Below are 24,680 nucleotides of genomic sequence, written 5' to 3'. Positions count from 1 at the left end.
ACTTGAACTCGTTTAAATGCTTTTGGCGAGGTTTTCAGTGTGTAGAGTAAAACCTTCCAATCACGCCATAATTTAGTATGTATTTTATATATATATATATATATTTTAAATATACACTGCCAACACAATCTATAAATATATAACATAAAAACATAATATTTATGTGCACTAAATGATAAGAGCAGGTAGTGGTTTATCTTCAATAAAACAAGCATGATTTATCTGTAAGCTTTCAGGATATAGCCTTATCGTATATTTACTCTTTTGATTGTTGTTATGGCACAATCGCAATATGGACAATGTATTATAATGCTTTTGCTCATCAAAGGAACCTTAGTCTCTACAGTACAATTCTGACGGTACCACACAATCAAAAGTGAGTCTTTGGCATTATATTTAATATTATTAATTTTAATTTTAACTACACTAGTAAATGACAAAAACAATGGGTTGTACCAGCAACTGTTATATGATTTTGCCTAGCATTAACAATAAATAAAAATTAATCCTTGATACAATACAATACATGTATTATAAATCGTTGCAACATGATAAGAGCTAGCCTAATACGTTACAACTTAATAAGCTAAAATCAATCTGTAAATCATAACATAAAATTTATTAACTATAAACTATTATTTTTTTTGGCTCTACAACCCCAAATGGGTCTACGCCTCCTCCTTTTTGGTTTCGTAATCCATTTTTTATGGACAGGTGATTAACCTGCTGCATTATACTATTATTATAGCTTTAAATTATCAGAAATCACTATATACAACCTAGCTCAATTATATTTTAATTATTCATCAGATTAGGAAAATCAAGGAAAATCAATCAGATCTATAATTATATAGTTCTGTTTTTAAAGTATATATTTCAGTTTTAATAATAATAATAAACATATAAAGTATTGTTTTAGATAAAACATTGCATTTAAGGAAACATTTTGCTTTTCAAATTTTAGCGTTCATATTTTATTATTAATAAAAAAATATTTTGTTTGTATTAGAAAACAAAAAATTGACGTTTAAAAACCGACAATAAATAATATAAATTGTTATCTGTTCAGAAATCACAATCAGTAGGCAGTATTTAAAGAAAATGAAATTGATCTGCTTTCATGAATGAGACAATCACACACTTTTAAGCTACAATATTTCATTGTTCATATTCACTACAAGCGAACGTCTATTATAAAATGGTGGATATTTGAGAATCACTGCATTGATTTTAGAACTTTATTGTAGTTTTTGTGAAGCTAACAAAGTTTTTAAGCAAGTGAAATATTATTTGTTCTAAAAAGAAGTTCTTAAAAACTGCATATTTAAGAATAATAGTAATTAATCAGAATAAAGTTAAAGCAATATTGTGTTTTTTTATCATATCAAGTAGTTATGCTTTTATCATGCGATTTTAATTTTATATTATTACATTTTATGTATTGCTCTGATAATAAAATAGTAACTCACTGTAAACTCTTATAACGATAAGGGTAAAATGTTTTCTGAGAAAGTAATTTTTATTATCAGTAAATCAGTGATGAAATGAAAATTTAATAAAATAACTATGCATAATATTTATTTCACAAAAATTGTAATTCTTTTTTAGAACTATATTGAAAGTGAGTCCTTAATATTTTTATTGTTTAACGTACATCATCATTTTGATACAACTGTGAACTAACTAAAAGCTCTCTTTGATTCTATACTAATTGACTGAATTATTGCAATATAATATATATATGTAAAAATATATGCCTTGATTTTTTAATTACATCCCTTCTATTCTTACTGCCTCTCTTCTTGAAATTTCTGTGAGACAAATTTACTGTAACTCGAATTCACTACTGATTAGAATACCAAATGTAAATTACAAATATTTCGCCAAAATAATAATCGATAATATATCTCTTATTCGATAGGAATAATGACTAAAAAAATAAAAAAATATCTTTGGTACATAACATCATGTTAAAAAGTAGAAAATGTGATTTTAAAGTTTAATAATAAAATTTACCGTGTTTACCGGTAATACCAATTTTCACCAAAATATTTTTAATATAATAATTATTTATGTTTTGTTGTGATAATTTACCATATTAATATACAAATACTAACAATAATTTTAATTTTCATAAAATTGTTTAAAATATAAAAATAAGTAATGATGTTAATATCTTTTTTATTTCGAGGTCAATTTTAAGGGTGTAAACTAAATGTTGCCATTCCTTTCTTACTTATGAATATTGACAAAAGCCATGATGCTCCATTGACTGTGATTTCTGAATCTGAATAAAATTTTTGCCATTTATAGGTAATATCGTTACATAAATTATTACAAGAAACATAAAAAACAATTAGAAATAGCAAATTAAATTAAAAATCAAAAATCTCTACATATATATCATATAAACATGTAAAATATTAACTGTATATCAATAGTAGCACCTATATATTACATTGTAGTATATAGTTTTTTATAAATAAAACATTGTTTTAGAGCAGTGCATCATAGATACTTTTTTTTAATTATTTAATTTGTATATTTTTCATAGACTTTCTTTTATATTTTAAAGGGTGTATATTTATTGCTACTTTTTTATATTGTCAAATAAAAGTTTTGTATTAAAAGAAACAGGATTTTTAATTTATATGTGAAAAAATCAGTACTCGTACATATATTATATTATATGTAAGTTATTAAATATTAAATATGTTGTGTAACAATTATTAAGACATATTTCCATGGCTGAGTTCGTAGTTTCCAGCCGTTTCTGGTATGGGTTGAACTCTGAATTTTAGGCATCGAGCTGGGCCAGTGGATGCGAAGAGAGAAGCAGCGGTTTTTGCGATCTTCGCTAGTTTGAAGTTCAGATGCCTTAAACTTTGAAATAGACATTCAAGTGTGAATGTCAGTTTTTGAGAAAGTCTCAGAGTAGTTCTCAGACCGAAGTGTCTGAGAGGAAGTCCACGAACAATAACGAGAATAAGATAACAGGAAAAGTAATTCTTGGATGACTGGGTTCCTGTATTTATATCGATGGCCCCCTCAATGGAAGATTTTATTCTGCCTTTTTAAGGCAAACCTGAATATGTACATGCATTATTTTTCTTAATGCAACGGATATTTTAATGGTACTTGTGTTGTCCTATTTTAACAAATAAACTATTTTTATTTAAAGAATTGTAAAAATTGCCTTTCGATACTACCGGTAGTACCAAAAATATTTTTTATCTTTTTTTATTTGTTGAAAATTATATATACAAGCCTTAGAAAAACTATGAAAGCAATGATGCCCATGTTGCTTGAAAGCAAACGCGTAAATTGACATTATGCTATTTGTAGGGGATAAACATAAGTAGTTTTATCAGGGTAGGATATCAAAATAGAACAATATTATCATTTTTAGTTGAAGAGGGCCGAAATATCGACCCACTCTACCTATGCAAAAATCCCACGGCGAAAATTTTTAAAACTTAATGTTCGATATTTTTTTTTATTTTTTTAACATGTCCGATATTTTTGTATATACGCAACGTGTCAACATAAAATGTATACATATCCTTTACCTCAGGCAAATCTAATGATATACACTAGTTTCCAGTAATTCTGTTATGTAATAGAGAAATAACGCGCCGTTATTATGTTAGGGATGGCTGGCGAAGTGAAAACAAAAGCAGGTATTGCATACACGAAAATCTTTTTACTATGTATACATTTTTATTTCCAATTAGATATATTTTTACCCAAATAATCCACGGAATATGCTTCACTAAATATAAGCAATTAGTCTCAATAATTATATTTATATAAAAAACACAGATAGAATCTTTTTGAAATAAACGAAATGGCTCAGTTATTAAGCCGCATTGAAACAGAGAGCAATCTCCTAGGCCTCAAAATGAACAGATCCAAGACCAAAGTCATGATATCGATAAAAGTGATGTCTCACGTGAAAAAATAAAACAACTATAAGCAGTGGAGAAATATACTGTTGGAGGCGTATGTTTAGTATACTCGACGCACGAATGCCTCCATTTAACAACGTGCATATAGCGAATTATCCGGGTTGTTTGTCATGTTGATCGCGGAGGAGAAAACAGCTCGGAGAGACTGGTGGTGGTCCGCAGCGTGGAAGGAAGATTATGCCTTGGTCTGACAAAATAAAACACAAATGTGCTCTTCAATGGTCGAAGCAATTCAGTCATTGGAATCGAGTGAAAACTGGAGGAGCATTCTGCACGAGTTTGGAACTTGTCCTCAATAATGATGGAGCGATTTAAAGAAGATGAGGCATGATTAATTCCTCCAATAGAATTTGAGCACAATAAGCATTCATTTGAATATAATCACTATTCTTTCACTGTGCTTTATAATAAAATTAATAAAAGCAAAATCGCCAAAAATAAGAACATGGATAAGTGCCTGAAAAGAAAGATTAAGTGCGTATGTATACTGTGTGAAATATTGGGTTCAAATCATTTGTTACATTCAAGATCAGCTATAATATATAACGGAGGGTTGCGGATTAAAGGACCACTTAGAAAAAAAAGAGTGTGAATGACGTGCACTTTGTTATTATTTACTAAGCACTTGTGTTTAATACAGTATAGACCTTTAATACAATTCGCATATTTGCAAAGTTGACAACTGAAAGCTAAAACTGTTGCATGTTGCAATTACGTAACCTTTCCCGTATTGATCCGGTAGGAGCATAGTACGTTGTTCCGTGTTAGACAAGGACAGCTAGCTAAATGCAAAATGAGACAAAAGACCATGCTCTGATTTTCACGCCGTATTGATCGTCGAAATCGCGGCCGGATGTGAGATAATTCCAGGAACGTTACGCAACTCTATCGACCAGTAATAAAATAGAGTGATTGTGCTAAAAATAACCCAGGAAATTACTGTAGCATATACTTTTTATGATCGACCGGTCGGAAAATTCCTTCGAAATAACTTTTCCAATGACGTCAATGGTAGCCTGTTTTTATACCCCACACCACTCGTTTTTAGAGCGTGGGTTCCATTTTGAATTTCCTTGAGCGGAGGCGACGTGAGACCGCTGTGGATGAAAAATAACGTTTTTAACTGAAAACTTCATAGTGGGCGGTGTTAAAGGAAGACCATGATAATTTCCGTTTTGATATATATTTTTCTATGATGGATTATATTGTTGAAATGAGCATAAAAGCTCATTGAAAGTGCTGTTTAATAATTAGCTATACATTTGTTAAGCAACACAATAAGGTGCAGTTAGACATGCAAATTTACCAGAAAATTGCATTACCAGTATATCGTTAAAATACTTAACAATAAGTAAGAAATTTTTTTTTTAGAAAAATAATTTAATGAGCCATTTAAAACACTATTTAGACAGAATTAATTTTAGTACAGATCGCTTCTCTTAAAGAAAAAGCTGTATATCATTCTACATAAGTTGGCTATATTGTTGCAAAATAATTAAATGCTAATTATAAAAGCATATCATTCACAGCAAGTCAGAATAGGGTAGACCGTAAAATCTAGACTAGTAACCGAGATGTCGCGGGGCGATCCACGGAAGTAGACTTTTTATATATTACGTATTTATTATGTTTTCATAATAAATTTATAATATTTAATCAGCCTTAGCTGTAAAGTGCCATAATTTAATTATAAATTAAAATACACACATTCATATATAATTATTTATACATAGGTCACGGATTCCCAAACTAAGAGATCCGAGGGTTAATACATACTTGTAGTTGTAGGCAGGGACGTCATTAGTGAGGGTGGGCAGTAGAGGGAATTTGCCCCCCCCCCCTCTTTGAATTTGCCCAGAAAAATGCATGTCATTTAATGAAATACTATTTTATTGAGATCGAAATATTAAAAAAAGCCCTCCCTGGAAAAAGCTGAAATGACGTCCCTGATTCTAAACCGGAAATTCGCTGGTTATTCTTAAAGTCTCTTTTATAATATTTTAGAATAACTGTATAATGATTTTAATGAGTCTAATGTGTGAAAAAAATGAGGATTTCAGGAGGGTAGGTGGAAACATTTGCTCCCCCCTTGAATTTGGCCAGAAAAATACATGTCATTTAATTAAATCCTCTGAATGATATTAGAGTTATCCCTCAATAAAATTCTAGAGAAAACAATAGCAAATCTATACTGATTTTTTTTTAAATGTCATTTTAGTGAAATCATATCAAAATACATTTTCACCGGTAGATATATATTTTAATAGATGTTACGGTGAATGTGTATTTTTTGGTGAAGTTATATTTTCACTAGTAAAGTTCAAATACATTTTTACTAGCGAAAATCTAATTTAACTAATAGGCGCTAGTGAAATTATACGCTATTCAAAAATGTCTATGAAATCCAATTTGATAATTGTGAAACGTAAATTTGCTATTCAAACCCAAACCTAACCTACACGAATTAACCAAATCCAACTTATAAATAGTATTAGAGCTTTTGACCTAATGGTCAAGTCCGAAATAAAGAGACGACGAATTTCGTATATCGCTTTATAGTTTGTCTGCACTTCAATATTACAATATGTTTTAAAAATATGATAGCTTTATTTACCAATATTAATATGGACTAATTGTATAATATGAGAGCATTGGTTAAAGTGTATTTAAACAGAATTTCGGTCAATAGAAGTGCGCGAAAAACAATTATCTCTTCTCAGAAGTCAAAAATCCACGTCAAAAGCAATAAAATTGTGCTGTCGCCGTCTCACTGCGACGGCGACAGCACGATTTTATTGCTTTTGACGGGAGAATCTGAGAAGGGATAATTGTTTTTTGAGCCCTCCTATTGACCAAAATTCGGTTAGTATTAGATACTAAAAAACACGTATAAAAATAATTTGATTAAATATTAGAGAATTATGACCGAAAAATGGCAAAAAGTAAAAAGTTATTATTAATTAAAATAAAATGTAAAACACAAAATTCACTTATAACGCATGAAGTTAGTCACGAATAAAATAAATGTAACTACATCATTATTTCAATTAATTAAATTAAAACAAACGCGTTTGTCTTTAAGCACTTAGCTCATTGATATTATTTTGATTCATACGTTTAATTTCAAAAACATTTTATTTGATTCTAATAGTAAATAAATAAAATAATATAAAATAATAAATTTACATATTTATATTATATTAATATTACTTTCGGTACTTGATTGGTAAATAATAAAAGCTTATTAGTTTTTCTAAAATTTTATAATTTATAGTTATTGAATACAGCTTTCTAATATTGTATTATGTAAGCTTTTAAGAAAATTAAAAATCGTATATGATATAATATACTATTTTTTTAAATATCAAGTTACCATGGTTTTTCTTTAAGCCGTATAATGCGTTCTTATTTTTTTCTCTTCAAAGTTACACAGTAATCTGTGTGTAAGCCTAAGTAGTGATATTTGCCATAAAGCGATGTTAAATTTTGCATATGTATAAGCTTGAAATATAAATTATTACAGTGTGAAATTTATGCTTTGTCGCTTCTGCTATTTCTGAAATTCGTATAATTAATGTGACGCGACGTACCAAAATATATGTAACGTCATATTGTTTAATTTTCATAAATATGAAAACTATTCATATTATTTTCCAGATGTTGCAAATAAATGCATGAGTTGTATATATTAAAATAATGTAAAACTAATATGCAAATAAAATCTTTTACACTTTTATTAAATAAGTTAAAGATAAAAAATATGTAAGCCAAACTTTATAAAATATTTAGAAGTTCAAGTTATCAAGAAAAGTTTAATTCGTCCCATGACACTTTATAATTAGTTTTGTGAAGACATTTTTATAAAAGTTTTTTTATTAAATATTTTTTGTAATATAAAAGGAGTTTAATTGGCTCTCTGTCATCTCAAATGAATTATTAGTTTTATAGAATACTTTAATTGAAAGAGATAGTAATTGAACATATTAGGTTTTGTCATGAAATAGTGACAATAAATAAAATTTCCTTGATATTTTAAATCAAATTAAAGTAGAAATTATGAAGATTTAAAAAAGCTGCTCATAAAAAAATATTTAGTAGCTTATTGAGTCATACAATGCAGTAATTTACACTTTGGAACAATATTTTTCATACAACAACAGATACACATTTGTAAGTATTTTGCTATGTCTGTGGTTTTGCGTCATAAAATTTATTTTATGAAAACGAGAGAAGCATAAAAGACAGTCAAATTCCTAATATTTATTAATTTATTGTAAACATGACACGTGGTATCCTAATATTTTACAAGGCTAATACAATAAACAATGAGTGAGACACCAGTCTGTAAATCAGTGACATCTATTTTAATAATTATATTCTATTATTACATTCCACAATTAATATATGTCACTATGATAAATTATATTTTAATTTTTCAACACGATATTGATATGTGTGATTAGGAATATCTAATCTGTGATATCGAATGGAATCTAGGTCTTACAGGTCTTAATCACCGACATAAACCATTGGTTAATAGACTGCTAATATTGATATATGTTATTGAGTCTTTATTAATCTCATGGCTACAGCAAGGCGAATTGTAAATTGTTTTCGCTTAATGGGAAAAGGTAGATCGTTAGAAAGCAATTGAGTTCTGTAGGATGAACAAACATATTCTCGCCTTTAAATGTTTCGGTAAAGATCGTTGCCTCATTTTCGTTAAATTCATTAGCAATATAATGGAGCTATAATCTTTGAGGATTAGTTTGCGATTGTATAATCCACTTAGTTCAGAAAATGTATGACCTCAACCGAATAACTTGTAGCTTCTAATTCGTGAATTATATTTGCAAATGATTTGCATAAGTAAATTTATGGAAATCGATACATATATTACTGACATTTATATACATTTACATACATTCAAGTATTGCTTATTTTTAATAAAGCCCTTAATTAATTATCTAAATTAGTAATAAATATAAAAAAATGTATGCTTTGATAGATAGCTCTTACTAAATCTATACTATATTTTTTAAATTGAAATACCTGGCAAAATAACAAAAAATCAATTAAGCTTCAAATATATAAATACTTTTTTTAGAGTTTAAAGATTTATTGAATTTAATTGAATTATTAATAATTTAAATTTTCATCTTTATATCGTTAAAAAATGATATCTCTACAAGCAATATTTTGTATTAATCTCTTTTCATTGCTTAGAAGTTTTATCATATTTTAGGAATACTTTTTATTTATGGGGATTTTTACTTATTGATTGAGTAAGCACTGGCTTATTTAAATTATCTCCTAAATATTCGAACATCTACTTTGGTAATTGCATTCATACCAAATTTTACAAATCTATTATATATCGACAAAAATAAACAAATTTAATCATCATACATATGCTGTGAATAAAGTGTGATTATTGTAACATTAAAATATAGCACAATATTCTGAAGATTTCATTTATGGTAGAGACTCAATGACATTACATGATCATTATATTATATTTAATATAACATATCGATCTTTAAAAATTATTATATTGTAGCAAATCACCATTATAGTTAAAATTACCAGGACTTATGACAAAAACAACTTTTGTAACAATCGATTTTCGAATTACAAACATATTTTAATCTTGACAAAAAACATTTAATTCTGATATTTATGTAACTACAAATAAATATAAAGACTTTCAAGCAATCTGCTTTAATAATTCGTAACGTTCTATTTATACGAACAAGGATTTTATGCATTAGCTGCTACTAAACCAAAATATTAACCACGTTTTGTGGTGAAATATAACCTCGAGTAGTTCTTTCATCGATAAAACTTTGTGCTGCTGGAATTCCATCGTATTAAAAACAAATTCCTTTATAAATAAATCTTATTATTATCATATTATAAATTTCCGAAGGAAATTGTGCCTGAATAATTTTATGAAATCACGGAAAGGGGCAATATTTTGTTCTAAAAATAAGGGGCGAAGTTACGTAAAGCTTATAAACTATTACCTTTAATCTTCTGATTTTTATAGACTTTGATATTGTAAGCTGAGAAGAGAAGCTGAGTCTCATTGAAGACTTTTACATATTTTTAGACCCTCTCTGAATCTTTTACAACAATAGGTTTCATTAACGACAAACAAAATAACAACATAAAATTGGTTGCAAAAGCTTATGTACTTGTCCCAATCAAAGCGATTTTTAAAGGTAATTATTAACATTTTAATTTACAAACTGAAAAGCCCTAATGGTATATTCAGTGACATCATTTGAGGAAATGGCAGGTGGGGCATTTGCCCCCCCTTGAATTTGGCCAAAAAAATGCATATCATTTAATTAAATCCTATGAATCTTAATAAAAACACTTACGAATCTATGCCATTTTTTTTAATATATGTCATTTCAGCAACTGATATTGAAATACATTTTCATCGGTAGATTTATATATTTTTACTAGTAGAAATATAATTTATCTGGAAGTTGCTAGTAAAATTATACGATTTCAATTTTTCCATAAGTAGTAATGTATACATTTACATACTTATCATTATTTATTTACATGCAATATATATAATTTTAAAGTGAATTTGTATTTTTTGGTGAAGTTATACTATTTTCACTAGTGAATTCAAAATCAGGGCTTCCAAAAAACTGTCTAAACTGTACAAATTAAAAACCGATAGACTAGTCGTCACCATCCTATACTTTTCAATATATTTTTTCACTAGTGAAGCTCAAATACATTTAACCAGTAGATTTCAATTTCTACTAGTGAAAATAGTATTTAACTGATAAGCGCTAGTGAAATTATATGCTGCGCTAAAATGTCTATAAAACGCAATTTGACAGTTGCGAAACGTCTATTTGCTGTTCAAACCCAAACCTAACCTGAGCAATTAGACCTGCAATCCTTTTTTACAACTTAAGTGAGCAATTGAATGTGACAAATTCCTTTGTATAGTTCTCAGAATTACGGTTAAAACTACCTGATGAAATATTTCGGTCAGACTATGCACTTGTAAAGAGTTACACACCGTTTTAAGGGGTGCCCTATTATTATGGCTAAGGCAGTATATGCCAAATGATATATAATTTTTATTAAAATTAAGTTTAATAAAATATTTTTTTAATTTCAAACTCATTTTTACGATTTAATAAATTGATTAGAGGAAACGGGTTTTATAATTTTTTTCAAAAACCAACCATTTTTATCGCTTGTTCCTTGAAATGCTGGATTATGTAGAAAAATAAAAATTATTTTATCAATGTAAATCGTTCGCGACAAATACCTACGTTTACTTAATCGAGATATATTTAACTAATATATTATATTAAATATATTATATATCATATCTCAATTAGATATTATTACTATTTTTTTAAATATCTTGTAAAAGTAAACATTTATACTTATTAAATAGGCAAAATGATTTTCGAGCCCAGAAAAAATCATTCCAAATTCCTATCGATCTAAGATCCATTTATGATGCTATCATATATATATTTTAATTAAAAATATTTATTATTTTTACAGAAGATGAATTTTGTGTGCGCTTTGACTGTAATCGCAGCCGTGAGCTTTTCCGGATCTTTCTGCCAGCCAATGAGCAACGAGCCGCTCGAGACTCCGCCTCTGTCGGAAAAGGACGACGAGACGGTGGTGGCGTTCAAGTACGAGGCAGGGATGTTACAAGAAGTGCGAGTGGCTCATAACAACCCCCATCCGCCCACAACCCCCAAAACTTCATTTGACGACCGGCAGCGGCGCTGCGCGGACCTCTGCCGCGCCGGTCGGAATTATTTTTATTTTTTATTATTCTATTTTGCAAGATATTTTCATTTCAAAGTATTTATTTAATTTATACAATCAACATATTTATATGGTGAGTGTAAATTCGTAGGATGAAAGTAATCATCAGAATCTCTCATCTAAATCGATCCAGTGCAATTTTTTAATATATTTTTTCAATCAGGTTTCGGAGGCCAGCCTTGTGGACAATTCTGCAGCAATTTAATGCCTAGCAAGTTTTTGGAGTTGATCATCGATGCCACCAAGAATAAATCGACTGAAGATACCTCAGCGACTAACGGAGTTCCAAGATATGAAGTCTGCAAAGTGTTGTGCGATAATAGCCTAGGTATTTATATATATTTTTTGCTTAAATATTTTTACAATGTGTATAATATATATTTTTTATCAATCAAAGGTCAACCCATGTGCGGATGCAAAAAAACAGAGAATACAACTGCAGTGAAATGGGACGCTGTATGCGAAACATTTTGCCAAAATGGATTTTACCGGTTGAAGGGATGTCCCGAATGTTCTGAGAATAATTTCAAAAGTAATATTGCTCTTATGGACAACTCAAATAACTATAACTCGAACCAGGATGTTTGGGTGCAATGGTGCAACTATCAATGTCGCAATGGCGATGGTGGCGCAGCTTGTAATTGTGATTTGGCTCCTTTGATGGCTTAATTTTTCCAACATCATTCATAAGCTTATTTGCTATGCGCGGCCTAATTTATTTATTTGTATTTTAATTGAACATTTTTTTAAACTTATTTTCAATCGATCGATTCGATGGTTTGTTATGCATTAAAAAAAACAACCATAACCATTTTGTTTTTGAAAATGCACGATAAACCATTCGTAAAATTAGGATTAGGAACAACCAAGAATATACGTTGAAAAACAATATCACTATCGTCTTCCAAAACAGTAGTTAATGTATATCATAATTTTAATATAATATAATAAAATCATATTATATGTGAAAAGAAAATATCACGTCATATCACACATCTGTTCGCATATGTGTCATAATATAATTTATATAAAATAATATCGCATAAAATAAAATAAGTAATAATCATAAAATATATATTTTAATTTTCATTTGGATATGTAAAATATATATAAAAATGTGTAAACGTGCAATAGCAATTATTTAATAAAATAGTAATTAGTATGTTGTTATAAAAATATTATTTATGTTCAATTTTTAATATTTCTATCAAGTTAACAAATTATCAGAAAAATCTTCTTTATTAAAATTTAATTAAATAATCATGATTCCGTTTTTAAATACTATTTTTTAAATTATTGTTATTATTTAACATATTGTATGTTAAACTTATAAATAGATAATAAGGACATAAATGTAAAATATATAAACATGATACTGTTGTGAAACGGACAATAAATATTTTAAAATAAATTGTATTTTTTTTGAGAGAAGCATTCAACTATTTCTTAAGTTAAGCAGATAAGTAATTCAAACCACTCGGAGAAAAACGAAGATCTGTTGCCTCAAACAGATATACACGTATTAAATGTTTTCACAAATAATCGAGTTCTATTGCACTATTTTGGTAGAGCAAAATTCATCAACAGCATAATAGAGCTACCAACCTTGAGCTTAGGTTTGTGCTGTTTTTCGATTCAAGGCATTTAAGAACTCAACTGGATAACATTTGTCAGTCATCTTAGCAATTGGACCTGTGCTACTAATTTTTAATGCCATTCGCTGTGGATAATGTTCATATCATACTTTGCTTTTGGCAGTGGTAAACTTTCTTTTAATCGCTTATCGACGTGAGGTTTTGGTTTTAACTATTATTTATAATGCGATATAACAATTTTTGACTTCTATTGAATTAACTCTTTTATATTAGAATTTTTTAAATAATAATAAGATGTACACAAATATCTCATCTTGCTCATGTTTTATGCTTATTATTTATAAACGATATAGTACCTATTTTATAATGTTGAAATTTTACTATTACTATTTAGTAAAACTTAATAAATTCTGCTTAAGTAAAAAAAAATTTTTTTGTGACTTTTTGATTAAAAACTAAATTTTGTTAATAATTAAATTATTAGGTGTAATTTTAAGATCTTATTAACAAACCAACTGCATAACTTTCAACTTGTAACTTAAAAGTTAAAAATAACACAGTTGACACGAAAATGACTGCCAGAATGACACGTGCAAATTTCTTGTGACAGACAGAGAAACAGTCAGACACATGTATTTTTTGTTTTATTCTATAGATAAGATCATTAATGTAATTTAAAATTTAATATTACCGTGAAATTAAAAATTATGTTTTTTGTATAAATAATATATTTTGCTTCATGTTAATGCATTCCAATATTAAATTAAAATTCCAATATTAAATTAAAATACTATATAAAGAATTCAAATTCCTTTTATTATGGAATTTAATAAAGCTAATTTTTTCAAAGGGTTAATGTTAATAAATAAATGATTTTGATTTAAGTAAATATATTAAAGCTGGCATAATTTCAATTTTTTAGTCTTAGCACTACACATCGAGTTCTAATCTTTTAGTGATTTCAGTATATACCTAATAACTTGAGTTATTTGAGAACATATTAATATGTGAAGATATAGGTGTTTTTTAAATAATAAAAAAATATAGAATTCAACAATATTTGCTTTAAATAAATTTCATGTCCTGTCTAATACAACTTTGCTAATATTTTAGAGTATTGCGGTTGACGGTTTCAATATACTAGTATTTCTCCCCTGACTCATCATAGCACAGAATTAAGTAAAGTACAATCTTTATAACTTTTCTACGCATAACAATTGCATTTTGCTTTGTTAAAATATTTATTTCTTATATTTTAAAAAGGGAATTTTATGAAAATATTAATAGTTTAAAATTTGAACCATTTAAAAATGATTCAAATTTTTTAAATCTAGAATTTTTTGTTTAGAAAACAAGCCTAGATGCAGGACACCAAAAATCCTCGATGTTGACTATATAGCTGCATAAATTGAAGCCAATACAGAGCTGTCGATTCAGGAGTTAACAGATAAGCGTGTGGGTTCCACACGCACTAAGCGACGAGAACAAGGCGACGCGCCTGCCTTATATTGCGAGACTCACGCGAGAAAAAATAAATGATATCGGATGAAAAACTGTTGCTCACCCTCCATATTATCTCGATATAGGAGCATCAGATTATCATTTATTTAAGTCTCTACAATATAATTTAGATAGTAAAAATTTTAATAGTGTTAGTGAAGATAAAATATTTCTTTCAGATTATTTCAAAAATAATATTGTAAAATAAATTTGTTATTGGAAAAATTAAAAAAACCCTTAAATAAAATCTCGAATCTATTCCAAAAATATTTTTGAATTATGTCATTTCAGTTAAATCACATCTGAATACATTTTACCGATAAATATATTTTTACTAGTGAAAATAATAATAAAATTGAATAATTTTAACTTTTCTGTACATAGTAATATATACATCATTATTTATTTACATGCGATGTACAAATATTACAGTGCATGTGTATTTTTCAGTGAAGTTATATTTTCACTAGTGAAGTCCAAATATATTTTAACCAGTTGATATATATATTTCTACTGCCGAAAATATAATTTAACTGATAGGCGCTAGTGAAATTATACGCTGTTCTAAAATTTCTATGAGACTCAATTTGAGTTGTGGAACGACCATTTTCTGTTTAAACCTAAACATAATCTACACGAATTTATCAAACACAACTTGTCCTAATGAAAGTTATAAAACTAATTATAGTTTTAGAACTTTCAATAAGTCAAGTTCAAAATAAAAACTTAGCCAACTCAGAAGTACTAAAGACAGATGTCGCATATCGCATATTGCTCCATAGTTTGTCTGTACTACGATATTATTGTTTTAAAAATATAGTAGCTGTTCTTACCGACGTTACCACTGACTTATAATATGAGAGCATTGGTCAAAGTATATTCAAACCTAGTTTTGGTCAATAGGAGAGTGCGAAAACAATTATCACTTCTCAGAAGTCAAAAATTCACGTCAAGCAATAAAATCGTCACAGTGGGAACGCTCGGTTTTAAATTTTATTATATTGTTATTCAATCCCACATTTATAAATATATATTTGTAGGTAGCGTCAAAACAGTGTAACACAAGTTGGGAATCGCTGAGCTAACCAAATGCCAACACCTGGATATTTCCCTTCAATTTAGCTGAAACTCCAGACATTTTTCGTCATAGTCTGACACCGTCTGTGCAAAATCCGATATGATTTTAATGTAAATATTTTTTATTAAAGCAATATTTTCCGACAACCGAAATTAAAATTCTTTCTATCTCAACAATTTTACACTTTGTTTATTCGTGTATGTGATTATTATTATATTACCAGGCATTATTTTAAAATTAAATATCGCCTTTAACAAACAGTACGGCTGAATATAACCACTGGTTTAAATTTAACTATTAAAACTACGTTCCCAAAAACATATCAAAGATAAATAAAAATAATGAAGCGTGTGTTATAAATGCCATTTATTGAATAAAAATTATATACCATAAAGATGCATACCTAAATAACACATTTTATTAATGCAAAACCATAGAGCAATAATTATCGTATTTTTAAACTGCACTAAACTCACATTTTTTTAGTGCTAATAAATTAAAAGGTATCATAAGAAAAGTTATATCGATTCATTCCAATTAATTTTAGCAAGTGATAAGTAAATTATTTATAATGACTCTTTTTCATTTTGCTTTTTTCAAATCAAAGCAAATCCAGTTAATTTAGTTTCATTGTTAAACATAATGAGAACACATCCAAAAATTAAATTTTGTGAAAATGCATTATAAAATACTTTTTTAGAACATGAGTTCATTCCCTTTTAATGATTAATAAAGTACTTGTATCTTATCATATTTATAAATTATTATAAAACGCCTCATTTGCGGTTATATTTTAATTAGAATTATAATTTAATTTATAACAATAGTAGGAAAACCTTAACGTTTCAATAATCTAGAAACGTGCGATACCCACAAAAGCGATAATGTCTCATTATTATTCCGGTAAACAAACTAAACTCACACACTGCGTCATCACAATGAATTAATTCAAGAGTGATATTAGAGTGTGGTTAATTAAGTTTAGTCAGTATATTATTGACTACTGAACCAACAGGACATAAGATAACAGCCACAATGTTTATTGTCGAAGGAAATTCGCACGTTAAAGAATTAGTTATTTTAGTAAATATACAGTTTTTAATGAATTTACAAACAAATTAACCCAATATTTAAATTAAATAAAAATTATCTTTAGATACAAAGACTGATGAATATGAAAACACTCGACTTGAAGCTTAAATATATTGAATCGAAACAGGACTACGGTTGGTTGAGTCAAGAAAAGCGGAAGACAGTGAGATTGACGACAGAACAAGTTGTAGAAATTAAAAATATTTGTAATAAGGTAAATATAATAATGTGTTACAATACACATAAAATATTTATATGTTAATTATTTTATATCATATTTTTAGTTAACTCCGGCGGATTGCATGAACGTCGCAATAGATTTGGAAAAGTGGGCATTAACTAATGAAGTTTCGAATCCTTTAGATATTTATAATCTAGCCAAAGACAATTTATATAATAAATATTTCGCTTCGTTACTATTAGTATTATCTGCAAGAAATAAAACAAAGTCTTGGAGTAAATTTCGATCGATTCTTACTCGTATTCCACATTTAGATTTTACTGTATCGCAAAGACAAATAAATCGTCCTTTCATATTTTCAACTCAAATATCGTATTAAAAACTGTTTTATGAATAACTAGTATTAATCATTTATAATAAACGATTTAATATTATGCTCTTTGTTTCTTTTTTCTTTAAGAATTCCAAAATCATTCACATTTACATTATTTACACACTACCAGTGGCGTAGCTAGGGTATGTGCCGCCCAGGGCGATCCCTAAAATTGCCGCCCCCCCCCATACATTTTTTTGCAGGGTCATAAAATCAACTTTTCTTAATATAATAAATTTATTATTATTGAGCTCTTGTTATTTGTGGATTTGTATATGTTTTAGTGCATTCAGGGTTAAGAACCACACTAGAGGATCCCATCGCAAATATGCCGCCCCCAAGCAAGTGCCGCCCGGGGCGGCCCGCCCCCTCCGCCCCCCCATTGCTACGCCACTGCACACTACACTTGCATTATAAATTATTATCTAATATGAAACAATCGATTTATCTCTGCAATAAATTATATTCAAATAAATCTTTTTAATTTATCTCTAGAGATATCAAATCATACATATATCCAGGGGTCGGTTAGCGTACAGGCGGGGGAGGTGCACGCCTCAGTGTTTTCGAAAATTATTTTCCGAATGAATTATTATATTTTTTATATTGTAATCCAATACACCATGAAAGTAAATCACTTTACGTAAAAAAAAGCGTTCATTTTCATAAAAGCGTTGGTTACTTTACTAAGTGCATCACATTTCCGAGAAGCTCTATATTTGCACTTATTTTTGGCCCTGAGCATGTTTTTTCTCTAAATATTGCAGACGATAATAAAAGTAAATTGGGCGTTTATGCACGCACGTGCATACGTATTTCTGAGAATGCATGCAAATGCACGGCTTTCGTCTTCATTCGGTGACGAAAAATTTTAAGTTCTCAAAACGAAGGTTGAAAATCTTTGATTTAAATCAGTTATGAAAGTTACGTGCAGATTTTTTTTGCAAAGCTATGTATTTTCTATCATAATAATATTTGTGTAAATTAAAACATTAATCATAAAGTAAAATTCAATAATGCTTTTTTAAAAAAAAATCACTATGACATTAAAAATTTTAAAATACTTTGTGATTTCAATATTGCAATTACTATATACGGGCGGAATAATTATTCAGACACGGGGGATCGGTATATAATTTCCAATATTATAAGCCATGAAGCGAACATACGCATTTGGGGCTGAAAAATTAAAAAAAACAGACGGAAAGTAGATGAGATAGAAGGCAACAATGAAATACGATTGGATTTTTCTCAAGATATCGCTTTATGGCCAGAGGTTGTGTTTGATAAAATGGTATTTTTAATAAACCATGCAATATTGGAAATATAACGTCACTGAAAGTATAATGTAAGGACAGAAATAAGACGTACACACGTAAATATTTCAATGATTAATTTTTATTGTTTAAAGGTTAACGGTACTAAAAAAAATATTTTCGATTTTATTTACTGATGGAATTAAAATTAAATACCATTAATTTGTGTAATATAATTTTAAATTATTAGAACCAATTCCCAATCCACAATCACTTTACGATTTCACGATACATTTTTTTATAATCATCGCTAAGTTTTATTTCTTTACATTTGAAAATATTTTTTAAAATATGTCATTTCAGTAAAATCATATCGAAATACATTTTCACCAGTAGATACATATTTTTACCGGTAAAAATATAAATTATCTGGCAGGTCCCAGTAAAATTATATGATTTCAACTTTTCTATATGTAGTAATATATACATATATTTACATACTCATCATTATTTACTTACATCCGATGTATAAATGTCACAGTGAATGTATATTTTTTGGTAAAGTTATTTTTCACTAGTATAGTCTAAATACATTTTCCCCAGTAGATATATATTTCTACTAGCAAAAATATAACTTAACTGATACGCGTTAATATTCCGCTCTAAAATGTCTATGAACCTAAATTTAACAGTTCAAACCAGCTGTTCAAACCCAAACCTTACCTAACGAAAGTTCTAAAACTAATTAGAGTTTTAGAACTATTATTAGGTTAAGTCCAAAATACAAACTAAGCCAACTCATCTCTTAGGGGAAAATAAGTGGAAGAATTAGTACAGATAGATATCGCATCTCACATATTGATGACAGATATCGCATCTCATCATGATGACGGCACGATTTTACTGCTTTTGCCCTGGACTGGTAAGTCTCTATATGGCAACACTGAGCAGAAAATGAAAGAACAAATTTTATAACAGTTTTGTAATACTTTTTAATGCATAATTATAATATTTCGCATAAAATATGATTTCAGAAAATATTTTGCAACGGTGTCTAATTACTAATTTGGAATTCAGCGTATTCTCCAGATTTGAGCTAATTCTGTAACCATATCAACGTGTCTATTGTAAATGTGAAAATTACTTAGAGCTAAATCAGTATTTTGGTATATGGTTTAATTTTTGGGTGACTAGTTTACATTTATGCATATAAAAAGTATTGAAAATAATGTTTTTTTTTTCACTAAAATTTAACAATGATTTAATATTATTAAATTAACTATATGTAAAATCGTATCTTCATATATTTAAAATGTATGTTTATATATTAAATTGTAGGTTTATATATTAACCCTTTGCACTCGTATTTTTTTTTTGGTTGGGGTAGCGCCAGCTCGTATTTAATTTCGAGACTTTTTTTATGTTCAATTTTTGGAAGTAAAAATGAAATAAAACATGTTTTGATTAATCTTTTTACAAATTAAAATTAATACAGCGAAAGATTGATAGTTTGTCAGTATTTTAGTTAAAAAAAAATTAATTAAATATTTAAAATATATTATAATTTTAATACTTTAATCGGAAAATAACTTTTTATATTGTACTTTTTTAAATAACTTGTAAAACGATAACTATGAAACTTAGAAAAGAATAATTTATTAAAATGTGTTCACGAAGAATTGAACTTACTATTCACAAAAAAAAAAAATTACATAGTATTAGGTATACATAGTATAGGAAGGTAAATGTAATGATGTTTTTAGATGATTTTTCGTCCATCGCAATCAAATGCGCGGCCAAACAAATAAATTAATTATTTAAAAAACAGCTGAGTGTTGTAGCGGCAGGGGTTTATAACCATTAAGAAATTTGTAAATAGCTAGATGTCATATGAATTCTGAATAATTAAAATATTGGACTGATTGTATTTTTTTTGCACCTATCGTTTATTATCTTGCGCAATGCGCTTATTATCTTGCGCATCGCGCTCGTTCTATAGCGTTTAGCGCTCATAACATCGATCAACAATTTGCGTTCATACAAAAAAATAATGGTTACAATAAAATTTAATCAAGATTAAAATTACAAAGAGCACAAGTTTTTTACTTGTAGTTTTTTTTTCTTAGTAAAACCTTAGTTTTTAGTTTTTTTAATTGTTGTTTTTTCTTGGTAAATAGTTAATATATTCCCATTAACAAGTTTTAGACTTTTTAGAAAATCAGATTACAATAAACGTATTATAAAAAATAAAAAAAATATACTGTTAGTTAAATAAAACATATATCAACATATAATAACGTTTAAAAACACATTTAATACGAAAAATTGTTATGCACCTTACAATAAATAAAACACAAACAATATGCACATCAGCACATATGTTTTAAGCAAAAGGATACATTTTGACGATATAACCAATGATTTTTAAAAGCAAAATTTAACACTTTTGTTGCCGATAATGAGATTCCAAATAAAGTAAAGCGAAGGTCCATATATAAAGGAGAATCTAGATTAGAAAATATGGTTCTAGGACACTAACCGCCTGGAAATATACCCCTTGGACAATAACCCCCCGTCAAAACCCCCCTGGACATTGACCCCCCGTGCAAATAACCCCTGACAATTAACCCACCATGCAAATAATCCCCCTGACAATTAACTCCCGCCACGTATAAAGATAATACAGATATTACTTAACACGTCTCGTGACGCTCTATTATACTTAATAAAACATATACTGACGCCATTACCAAAGTTTAGCTGTATTATACATACATATGTATCTAGCCTAATAATATTTTTTATTTTTTTTTAATACTCTTTATAACAATTTTTCTCGCACCGGTCACCGGTACAAAATATACAATACGTATATTTTCTTCGTAAATGTGTTAGTTTTATTGATATTTTAAAAATTCTGTATTTTGCTGAATGAAATAAATTAGTATTGATACTGATTATTCGTATTTAACATTATTTTATTAAAATAATGACCATTTATTATAAATAATAACAACTTATATAAAATACTTATCTCTATACGTGGCGGGGGTTAATCGTCAGGGGGGTTATTTACACGGGGGGTTAATTTTCAGGGGGCTATTTGTCAGGGGGTTATTTGCACAGGGGATTATTTGTACAGGGGGTTAATGTCCAGGGGAGTTTTGATGGGAGATATATCTATCCAGGGGGTATTTGTCCTGCGTTTACATGCACTTAGGATAGGAATATTTAAAATACGAAAAAGAAGGCCAAATTAAATTAGATATTTTTTAATATATTCACTGTCTATGGCAGAGGTCAGAAAATTACGGCCAAATCAAGCCCTCTGCTTATTTTAATCCGGCCTGCAAGTAATTGTTAGATTTGACATATAAAAAAATCAAAGTATGTGCTATAATAGAGCGGCCAACCGTCGAGCTAAGGAGCTAGCTAGGTATCACCTTATAAGGCGCTCCTATTGCTTTGTATTTCACCGTGACGTTATGCACTTTAAATTTGACAGCATCTTCAGTGCCCACGTAACGCCTTTTGCAATACATTTGAATATTTGAGAGAAATGATAAAGCTCATTTTAATTTTGCTTCCTGGCCCGCTGAGCTTAAAATATTTACAATCTGGTCCTTCGCAAAAAAGGTTTGCCGACCCCTGGTCTATGGTGTTACACGAGCAAAATAACCTTGTCTATATTCTTCAGTCATATGTTTTACAGAGAGACATTCAAAACGCGTCATGGCGATTTTACAACTTTATATTTAGATTGTCTTGTATAACCGGAATGTCGTAGTCCTTAAGGCGTTGAACTGATATCCTAGAGACTATCGGTTCAGGTCCCGCAGCAAACTAAACATTTTAATATTAAGAATGCGCTATTATTAAAATTAAGCCCTAACTGCTAAGCGACATCTATTGATTGTAAGCTGTAATTATAGTTAACAATATACAATAGATATCACTAATTTACAAACTGTGTTTTAAATCTTATCCAATTAAACGTGTAAGTGTTGATTATATAACAATAGTTTTTCAATGACGCATATTTGAGTCATCCACCTTTAGAGTGTTAAATATGGATAAATTTATATAAGTGTAATACAATCCTAAAACTCACTGAAAAAAATATGTTTTACAAGACTTTTAACCCTTTCACCGCGGATGACTTCTATAGGTGTCATCAAGAAAATCGCCAGTACTCATTAGACATTTAAAGGTGCCGTAAGCATTTGAGCCTAATAAAATGGCTTTTTAGTATAATTTAAGGCTGTAAATCAATTATTTGAACCATAATATTTTTAAAAATATGGCATGAATAGGTGCCCCCACATATTAACAAATTTCGAAATGGCGCTCAAAAATATCAGCTGTGGTGATAATATAAATCAGGGCTGTGGAGTCGTTAAAAAAAAACACGACTCCGACTCCGACTCCAATTCCGATATTTACCAACAACACGACTCCACTCCGACTCCGACTTCGACTCCGACTCAAAATAGTTTAATTTTATCAGGTATTTTTGGTGTTTTTCTACAAGTTTAATATTCATACGCTATACACATTCATTATTACGCAATTAAAAATTGATAAATTTCATCATTTAAAAAATGCTCGGAGTCGCTCATTTTTCACGACTCCGACTCCAACTCCGGCCAAAACACCACGACTCCACGACTCCGACTCCGACTCCACAGCCCTGATATAAATGCAATTGGGGCCAGGCCCCACCCAATTTTTTCGTACATAAAAAAAAATAGGTGGGGCTGGTAAAGTTTTATTATATTTTGTGAAAATGATCAAATTTTATATTTAGACAAATATTCTACAAGTTTTTCGTATGTATTTGCCCATTTGAGGCAGAAATGATAAATATTACATTGTTTTTTTGTGGGGATCTGTTTTGGATTGGCAGGCGTTTTTACACCTAGAGCGAACCAGCGTAGTTTGGCCTCGTGGCTTTATTTTTGAATTTTTAAGTTTTGAATTTATTAAAACAGTTCTTAAAAATATAAATAAATTAATCATAAAAAATTATTACATTAAAAGATTATCCTAAAACTTGAAACTTTAAATACTTGTACCAGATTTAAAATTGGTAAAAATAGTCTTAGCATAAACGCATACTATTACTGTCACAGTAATAATATCACGGTTAATATCGAATTCATCGTCACGTCCTTAAAAATTCAATATTATATCGTCATTCGTAATTATATGGATAATTTTTAAAAGAAAATCAATATATGTATTTATAAATAATTAAAACACAGATTACTAATTCTGTTTTACATAATTTAGCTATTTACTAGCTCGAAAATATATTAAATGTGTCGAGACTAATATTATCGTTTGAGTTGAGTACCCAGGTCGATAGTTGTCAATCGCTCATTTTACTAGTGCGAGCGAGTAAGCGAGCTCTGCTAGCATAACGGCATCTCGCTCTTTTTTCCGTCTTAAAAATTTTATTTTTATTTCATAACAGACACACAATATAAAGTAATAATTATGCACAATTAGAGCATATGATCCCGTTTCATCCCATATCATAAAAATATAGATGCCCTTAGAAGGAAAAAATCAGTTTTAAAGCATTAATTGACAACCTAAATCTGTCAAGTCTAGCGCGATGCCGTCCTAACAGCGCGCGCTTTGACCATGTTCCGATGAAAAATTTTACAATAAACTTACACTTGTAAATTTAAGATTATTGAGTTATTTGCATAAGTTAAAAATTCAATATTACTGAAATGTGTTTAACAGAAGTCTTTTTACTATTAATAAATTTAAATTTTCAAAATTTGCTTGAACACAAAGCC

The 24,680-nt window shown here is 28.8% G+C and overlaps 1 protein-coding gene and 1 long non-coding RNA gene across 2 annotated transcripts; both read left to right on the top strand.

Annotated features, from left to right (window-relative positions):
- The first annotated feature begins 328 nt into the window (after nt 1-328).
- On the top strand, nt 329-12,957 carry LOC148236739 (uncharacterized). Its single transcript, XM_088182823.1, has 4 exons — nt 329-376; nt 11,520-11,775; nt 11,959-12,123; nt 12,193-12,957. The coding sequence occupies exons 2-4, from the start codon at nt 11,523-11,525 to the stop codon at nt 12,462-12,464; spliced, it is 690 nt and encodes a 229-aa protein (XP_088038949.1). The 5' UTR covers nt 329-376; nt 11,520-11,522; the 3' UTR covers nt 12,465-12,957.
- Nucleotides 12,958-16,955: 3,998 nt separating this feature from the next.
- Nucleotides 16,956-17,672, top strand: LOC148236738 (uncharacterized). Its single transcript, XR_015809121.1, has 3 exons — nt 16,956-17,051; nt 17,125-17,274; nt 17,345-17,672. It is a non-coding gene; the product is annotated as an uncharacterized LOC148236738 (long non-coding RNA).
- The last annotated feature ends 7,008 nt before the right edge of the window (nt 17,673-24,680 follow it).

Source organism: Plectrocnemia conspersa, unplaced genomic scaffold (assembly GCF_051122295.1).
Source record: "Plectrocnemia conspersa isolate PC_06_02 unplaced genomic scaffold, ASM5112229v1 ptg000003l, whole genome shotgun sequence".
In the NCBI taxonomy this organism is placed as follows: Eukaryota; Metazoa; Arthropoda; class Insecta; order Trichoptera; family Polycentropodidae; genus Plectrocnemia; species Plectrocnemia conspersa.
Note: the sequence above shows the minus strand (reverse complement) of the source record. Positions and strands in the feature narration are given on the sequence as shown.

What these genes read in the sequence shown, in the direction of transcription:
- LOC148236739 (XM_088182823.1), top strand. Translation starts at nt 11,523, where the DNA reads ATGAATTTTGTGTGCGCTTTGACTGTAATCGCAGCCGTGAGCTTTTCC. An exon ending in CGCGGACCTCTGCCGCGCCG is followed by an intron (nt 11,776 to 11,958) that starts GTCGGAATTATT and finishes TTTTTCAATCAG; the next exon opens with GTTTCGGAGGCCAGCCTTGT. An exon ending in GTTGTGCGATAATAGCCTAG is followed by an intron (nt 12,124 to 12,192) that starts GTATTTATATAT and finishes TATCAATCAAAG; the next exon opens with GTCAACCCATGTGCGGATGC.